We start from the raw sequence: 8,469 nt of genomic DNA on the forward strand, positions 1-8,469 counted from the left end.
CAATATGTGTTTAATGAATGCTACTCTTGCTTCTTGTTGACCAGCCAGAATATTCTCACAAATACTTCTACAGAAACAGATGCAGATTTTTTGGTTTCTATTTAGAGCTACACAGTGTTGGATTTCTTTCTTTCTTTTATTCTATAACCTCTTAGCCACCACTGAACCTCTGGGGAGACTTGATCTTCATCGGGTCAGATGACATCACACAGATGGGGGTTTTCTCAGCTTTTTTGTTTTGTTTTTTATCACAGTTTTATTCTTTGAGCTCGGTTGTGGAAGGAATAAACACAGATGTTCAAAGAGATACTTAGTTTTTCACCTAAAGCTATGAAATATTATGTGCAACCAAGACAAAAAGGCTTGTTGACAAATTTTTGGTCACATCTGCAACTGTGTCCTGTCATGTTTTATTCACAACATGCTGTAGCTATGGTATATACACAGACATTTATACTAATGAGACGCTGATAGAGTAAAGAAAATGGTAGAATAACTGCTGCTACTCTTCTTATAGACCATAAATGTACAAAATACAGTCAAAATTTGGAGAACGTTTGCACAGCCAGCATTTTTCTGAGTGGTTTATTTTCTGTATTTTTATGACCATGTGCTGAATCAGAGTGAGCTGACACTGAAAATATAAAACTGATGTAAAGCTAACATTCACATGGTATTGGATTGATTAAGTTAGTAGTTGTTCAGCTCAGGGCCAGTTGCAGCACTTGCAGGAATCCCAGTAGATGAGGCCAGGCTGGCAGTGGTGCAGGTAGGTGTTTCCCTGGAAACACTGGAAGTAGGTGGCCTTATCAGCTGGGTTCTCATACAGACCATCAGGGCGGCCACGGCAAAAGTCATAGATGGGATCCCTGGTGGTGGTGGGACGTGGAGTGGTGGTTGGTTTGGGGCCGAAACCTTTATGGTCAAACATGGAAAAAGAGCAAGATTAATACATTGGTTATTTGAGAGAGAAGGAAAAGTGTTGACGCAACATTTACCCATTGATGTCCTGAGGTGGTTGATGAGAGGATAAGCTCCCTCTGAGCACAGAGACCCACTAAAGTCATCCATGTCCATAGTCCACACATGTGCTCCTCCCAGGCTGTTGGTGGTCATCCACTGGACCTAGAAGACATCCACAGGAGAAGTTAAACCATGCACTTGTTATGAGGTCAGTGGACTTTGGTTTTGTAAGCAGATTAAACTGGACTTCTTGGTTACCTTGGAAGAGTAGCTGCGCATGTCATCAAAGCCCACCCAAGCACTGCCGTAGGTGGCATAAGGAACCTCCTGCTCAGAGATCCAGGAAACTGTTGCACTGTTGGTAAAGTCACAGATCTGGAAACAGAAACACAGATTTAGATCAGACGTTCATAACGTGAGTTATTCAGAGGTTTGTTCTTCTGGTTTAATGTGATGACCACGAGGATGCAGCAGTTTCACCAGCATCCACAAGTTATTGGTAAGATCTTAACAAAACTGAATCAAAGTTAAGCTGAACCTGGAATGTACCTCATAGTACCCCCAGAAACCTGGAGTCCGAGTGTAAGGTCCAGCTTCCCCAGGGCCGTTGGTGGGTGCTCCCAGCCCATTAGCTCCACTGATCAGATGGTAGGTTCTTCCATAGGTGGGGAAACCCAACAGCAGTTTCTCAGCTGGTGCTCCCAGAGATATCCAGTAAGACAAAGATGAGTTCTATGAAAATAACAAAGGAGATGAATAAAAAGGAATTTTATTTACAAAAGACTTTGAGAAAGAAGTCACGAGAACAGCAAAGCCTGAGCAGAAGTGTGAGCGATGTATTGTTAAACATCTGAAACTGGCTGTAACCTAGCATGTAGGAGAGAGAGAGAGAGAGAGAGAAAGAGAGACAGAGAGAGAGAGAGAGAGAGAGAGAGAGAGAGAGAGATCAGGTAAGTTAAAGGTTCATTCATGCTCTATGCTTAAGACAAATCCGGGCATCTTCTGCATCCTTTGTGAGCATTATTTGGTCTGTTTCCAGGACAACAACTTTCATCAGTTTCTCTGTCTGCTAAACTTATCAACATGTTAGTTACACGACACACACTTTCTTTTCCATTTTCATTATGTAACTTGTTTTGTTCCCTGCATTCATTGTTTTAGATGTTGTATTGTTATTTGTTTTTGCTGCTTTTTTATTCTTATTGTCCTTTAAACTGAGCCAAAGGAGACAAATAAAGAAATGCTGGATCTAGAGTAGATAATACATTGATTTCTGTGGTTGGCTGGATTAAATATATTGAGTCACTATGGCAGTCTTTTTTCTGTTTTTAGTTTTGCTATTTGAATGATCAACACTTGTTAAACCAGAGTGTGAAGCAGCATTTAATTAGCTCTTATTACTTTAATGAAGGAAAAACAAGTTCACAGAAAGCTGTGACGTGTTGGTTAGCTTCTTACTATGTTGTAATGGAAGTGAGTGCCAGTGTCCAGAGAGCTGCGGTACAGGGGGCTGTTGTGTCCAGTAACTGCCTCCCAGTGTCCATGAAAGTCATAACTCATTATGTTGATGAAGTCAAAGTGACTGTTAGGAGACAGAACACACTTTTCAGATACAATATAATCAGAGTAACACATTAGCAGAATGATGTATTATATCAACTCACGGTGCAAGCTTGTTGACCTCGTAAGCTCTGTCGATGGTTGAGATGATGCCAGCGCCGTTAAATGACAGCAGCAGCTGTGTCCTCCTGTTGTCTTTTGCATCATCCTCAAAGGCTTTGGACAGTTCCTGTACAAAGAACGAAGAAAAGCCCCTCAGATCCAGACAGGTTTGTGTGCTGCTGCCTCTGGAAGCTAAGAAGAGGATGGACCTCTCAAAAGCCGTCTGGTCAGTCAAACACTTCTGTTCTTGCTGTTACAACTAAAGCTTCTGATCTGATTATGAAGATTTCAGAGACCTGGAGCTGTTTTAAATCTGGGCAAATCTACCACAGAGACATGAGTGAAAACTACATGGAAGGTACTGTCTTACCTCTGATTGCCCCATTTTCCCCAAAACAACCTTTTGCACCATTTTATAAATGTAAGTCTTAGCAGATTGCAACAATCCAGATATACTGAATGAGTACTGACACCCAGATAGGAGGCATGTTTGGGGCTAATCCAGGGTACTTTTGGCATCTATGGCTCAGTTACACCACTGGCAATTCTTGTTTGGACTGCGTACTGGTCTATGACTGAGTTTTGGCAGCCACACCACAAACCAAATATATAAGACACAAAAAACCAGAATGCAGATGTGGGCCATGTTTGGGCTAAACATTTTATGCTGTCTAAGGAGGAAGAGTCTCACCATGGCCAGCAGAGTAAACCTCTCCTTGTCCTGCTGTGGGCTGCCGTTGTGTCCAGGGTATTCCCAGTCCAGGTTCAACCCATCAAAGTTATTGGTGCGCAGGTAGCTGATGGCAGACTTGATAAAGGCTTCACGATTCTCAGGTCTGGCAACCATGGGGATGAATCTGATGCCAGTGAGAGAATAAAAGGTCTGTTGTAGAAATCCAGAGTCTTCTGCAGTGTTTGGGAGCAGAAAACACAAATGATGTAAAACTGGAACTTACGGGCTCATTCCGTTCACAGAGCCTCCGATGGAGAGCAGAGTCTTCAGTTCTGGATTACTAGAAGCAAAGAGAGAGAAAGACATCACACATTAATTCTAATATGACCTTAAAACCATAAGAGCATCGTACACCACAAATGTGATACCAATATACCAGGTGTTTCAAATGTCCTAATGGCTGATTCATCAAAGAAAGCCATGAGGACAGATCAGAGGAACAGCGAAAGGAACAACATCAGTCTTTTACAGGCTGATCTGAGAAGGATTAAACCTTGATAGAGGACTTTCTTTTAATCTATAGGGTTTTCAAAGAGAGCCAAACATTAAAACAGATCATTTTCTAATCACTGAAACTGACAAGGGTCTGCTGAACACACATTTTTATGATTCAACACTCTTCTGTGTGATTTTAATTAGCTGTTAAAAAGCGCCATTGACTCCTGAGTTGAGCAGGAAATCAGAGGAAAAACACTGGAAGTGAATGAAGGCAGAAGTTGGGCATTCAACACTGCAAGGCCATTTTAGAGGAATCTGTAAGGCTTGTTACTATGACGACACCAGGAAAGTCCCTGTGTTTTGATACATAGTTTGTGCATCTGCACAAACAATAAGTTGGAGGCCGAAAAGTTTATCTGAGAAATTTTGGGGTTATTTTGAGGGTCAGTTATTTTGAAAGCCAGATTTAGAGTGCATGATGTGACGTGTCAGCGTGTGTGTGTGTGTGTGTGTGAGAGAGAGAGAGACAGGAGATTTATACTGCTATTGTGTCAAAAGACATAAAATCCTTTAACCTGCCCTTTTGATTAGTAAAGTCTTTGTCTGCTGTGATCCGTTTACACTTGGAATAAAGTTTGTAGGTCAAGTTGTGTCTGAGTTATAGAGCTCTAAAGTTATATATTCCAGCTCTACGGCCTTCTTATTTCATGAGATGAAGCTTTAACAGTCTGAGACGGTAAGTGAAAAGGAAAAGTCCTCTTTGCTTCTGAGCAGCTGTAAATGTTGAATGGATAGCTAAAGAAAGGATTTCATATGAAATCTGATCAGACTGAGAGATCAGCAGAGTCTTTGGTTAAAACTGACTAAAAAAAGTGAAACTCTCCTCCACCTGACAAACGGCTGAACATGGCCGTCATGTGAACTCACACATTCTTGAGGTTGTTGAGGCTCTTGTACAACTCTGCATCGTTCCACTCCACAGGGACAATCTGGTTGTAGCTGTTGATGGAGGCCAGGCTGTAGATGATATGGGTGCACAGGAACGGATCGATGTTGTCCGGGGTGAATTTGGCAATGCCAGGTCTATACTGGGCCCAGTTGGTCATGTGGCACACCAGCTTGCTGGATGAAGCTGAGAACAGGTGGAAACGTTTAGCTTCCATTCTGAGCTTTGAGCATGCTGGAAAGTAGAGTCTGATCGGAGGAACCGGTACCTACCGCTGTGCAGAACAAGCAGGACACTCAGAACTGCAGGAAGAGAAAAAACATGGTCACACGTGTGGCAGAACAGGTGATGTAAACATGAAGGAAACAGACTCCATCAGGTGGAACTGAAAGGTGGAGGTGGTGTGCACTAAGTCTGGCTGGAACCACTGAGGACATGCCTCATGATGCCACAAGAAACAAACATTTTTTTTGCATTTTTATGTAGCTGATAAGTAACGGTGCTTTTCAGAAACATGAACTGTGCCAACAGTTAGATGGTTAAGAATGAAACGTGTCTCCAGCATCACTCTGACCTGCGGATGTTTCTGTCTCTGGTCCACAGACGTTCTTATTCTAACATGTCAGCATATTCTACCAAACATTAACAGAGATTTACTTTCAATTATGAAGTCATTTGTTATGGATTGATCACTGATGTAACGTAAAGATGGACATTTTAACTCTATTTAATTGGTAGAATTCTGCGATGGACTGGCGAGCTGTCCAGGGTGTACCCTGCCTTCGCCCAAAAGACAGCTGGGATAGGCTCCAGCTTCCCCGCGACCCTGAATTGGATTAAGCGGTTTGGAAAATGAAGGAATGAATGAATAATTGGTAGAATTAACATTATATTTCCTGATCTGCTGTATTTATTTCAAACATGCCTCTGTTTCCTAAAATAGCATTTAAGTTAAGGAGGCAGCTTTTAAGTCTCTTATGGAAGGAAATATCCCTGCTGCACATGCCCCGCGAGTGTCCCAACACTCCCAATCATCCTTCCTGGAGAGATGAAATTTCATTTTTTTATTGCCAACTCTTCCCATTTATCTGTACACAACTAGTTCTAAAATACTCCTGGTAAAAAAAACATAGTGCGACTAACCCTGTTACCTGGAATATGTTAGGGAAAAACTGCAACACTGCATTTTTTCTGTATTATTTCAGTTTGTTTCACATTTTTTTAAATGTGGGGAAAACTGATGAGATTACATAAACAGACACACTTAAGATGTCTGATGTAAACTTTGGATTAAAATTTACAAAAATACCTTCTCGATAACAAAAAACACAATGTTACAACTCATATGATTAAAAAAAAAAATCCATCAATAGATCGAACATTGCACAAAGGAAAACGTTTGCAATGAGCTTTGCAGACACAGATACTTTTACACAATCCTTCAGGGGTGGTTATTCCCATACCACATGGACGTGCACACCTATCCACTCATGCTAGGAAATACTAATGCTACTAAGAATAGTAGCAAAACTTGCTACTATTCTTGACTGCAGAATCTGATCATTGCCCTTCCACTGTCAACTCCACAACCTCTCCCAGTTCAACACAGTAAACACCTCCTCACTTTTCTAACTTCCAGTTTTCTTCAATTGGAAATCCAAGAACTCTGTATTAATCAATCACTGGACAATTATTTTAGAAAACATGACCTATGCAAAGAAAAATACCCCATCCCATCAAGTTTAATCTTGATAATTCTTTTTTTTATTTCACTATATATTTATTCACACTGTAAATCTATGTTAGACTAAAGTAGAGTTGACCTCCAACTCTACTGTCCTGCAGGTTTAGATGTTTCCTGCTTCAGAACTCCTGACAGAAATGAATAGATCATTAACAGGTTTGTACAGAGCTTGACAACAAGCCGATGGAGATCCATTTCCTCTGAATCAGGTGCGTTGCAGCAGGGAAAAATTCAAAAACCTTTGGGACAATTGTCCTCAAGGACAAGAGTTAGTGACTCAACACACAGGGGGGTGAAGTTGCTTCTTTTCTATTAATTTCATATGGTACTTGTGCAATAAGGTGAAAATTGCTGCCCTCCCCCAGCCGAGGGACAAGCGGCATCCATGCATGTGAAACACGGGGGCTTGCAACACGACGCAAAAAAGTTGAAAAGCGTTCAACTTTTGTGTGTGTGTAGCTTTAGAAAGAAATACTTTCTACAGCCTATTAAAAGACATTGAGAGCTCTTTAAACAAATATATGGATGTGTTATTTAGCATTTTGAAGATAAAAATGTGGGAAGTTTGTTGAGGAGAATGTGACTGTGGAGGATGGATGGACTGAGATATCTGCAGTAGAGTTCAGGCCTAGCGGGACCTGCTGTGTACGACCTGTATGGAAGAGCGAAGTTAGACACTGAACATTACTGCCATATGAAAATCTTTTTTCATATTATCACTGCCACTTGCTTATTTAATGCTGATTGTGTTTAAAAAGAGCAATATTAAAAAGAAGCGACTCTTCATACTCTTCATACAACAGCTCATAAACCTTCCACAACTAGAGCGTGGAGGTCAAACGAGACATCTTCTTACCTGTGAGGAGATTTGCCATTTTTTCGTCTGGATTCCCAACAGTTTAGGAATGTGGATGTGAACCTCTGATCAGAAGTCAGCCCTATCAGAGGAATACAAACAGAAATGCTTCAAATATTCTATAAACCCGTAAACAATAAGCCTAGAAATGTGATGTTTTAAGTTGATTGGAATAATTATTAATAAAGAATTTTATTTCTTTGTTTTTCGATTAAAAAAAGACAACATAAAACTTGCTGAAGGATCTTGTTACCTTCCTTCCAGAGGAACAGATGCAGAGTCCAGAGCGTACCACAGCTGGATCATATTTATATTATTCTCATTAATGACTAATGGAAAGTGGCAAAGTGCAGCTGATAAGGGCTCAGTGTGGTGGGCGGCAGTCTTCAAGAACGACCGTCAAAAGCACTGAAGAACCATTTCCTGGATCAGTGACAACAAATTGTACCTCAGTAAATTAATCAGATCATATAAATGACAAGGAAATGCTGTCACTGGTCTGTTGGAAATGTCTTTTTCCTGATAACCATAAACTTCATTTATTGGAAACAAATATTGTAATACTCAGAGGTTTATCCTGATTTTCCGTCTGGGTTCAGTGGCAGTGCTAGACTTTTACATATGGGGGACACATGGTTTCCTATAATAATTAGACTGCTTACAGGATAGATTTTGTTTAAAGTCAGCTAGCAGCCTTGCTAGCCTTCCATTGAAATGAATCTGGATCATGCAGCGCTAGCTTAGTAAGCAGAGTTTGATAGACATCCCACCTTCCAGTCTTTTAGAACAGGCAGGTTAAAACGATCGGATGGTGATTTTCCAGTCCTGTCAGTTCTACAGGAGACGGGGGTGTGGAGGGGATTTTAAGCAGAATATTGTTTCAAGAGAAGTCTGAAAACATGTCAGAAGTTTCCGAATGTTGATTTTTTAATGGTTTTCTTGCCTTCTTTGGAGGCGCCAACTTCACCTTTTTTTTTCTTGCAGTTAAACTTTGCATTTAACATCTCTGAACAGAAACTGAATAGAAGCATCATAAAATGAGCCAAACAAGGCAAAGTCGCTTGACTGTGTCTCAACTCAGCTGGAAGCTCCAGTCTGATGAGACAAGTCCAGTTTTTTCCTCTCCA

At 40.9% G+C, this 8,469-nt stretch overlaps 1 protein-coding gene across 1 annotated transcript; it reads right to left on the bottom strand.

Moving 5' to 3' along the window:
• Positions 1–706: 706 nt before the first annotated feature.
• On the bottom strand, positions 707–7,361 carry chia.1 (chitinase, acidic.1; the record flags this gene model as incomplete). Its single annotated transcript, XM_079242867.1, has 11 exons — positions 707–915; positions 999–1,125; positions 1,222–1,338; positions 1,513–1,695; positions 2,422–2,545; positions 2,628–2,752; positions 3,317–3,482; positions 3,582–3,638; positions 4,724–4,928; positions 5,015–5,044; positions 7,343–7,361. 11 exons carry the CDS (start codon positions 7,359–7,361, stop codon positions 707–709), a joined length of 1,362 nt encoding a protein of 453 aa, XP_079098993.1.
• Positions 7,362–8,469: the final 1,108 nt, after the last annotated feature.

The sequence above is a fragment of the Telmatherina bonti genome (assembly GCF_933228915.1).
Source record: "Telmatherina bonti genome assembly, chromosome: 6".
Classification (NCBI taxonomy): Eukaryota; Metazoa; Chordata; class Actinopteri; order Atheriniformes; family Telmatherinidae; genus Telmatherina; species Telmatherina bonti.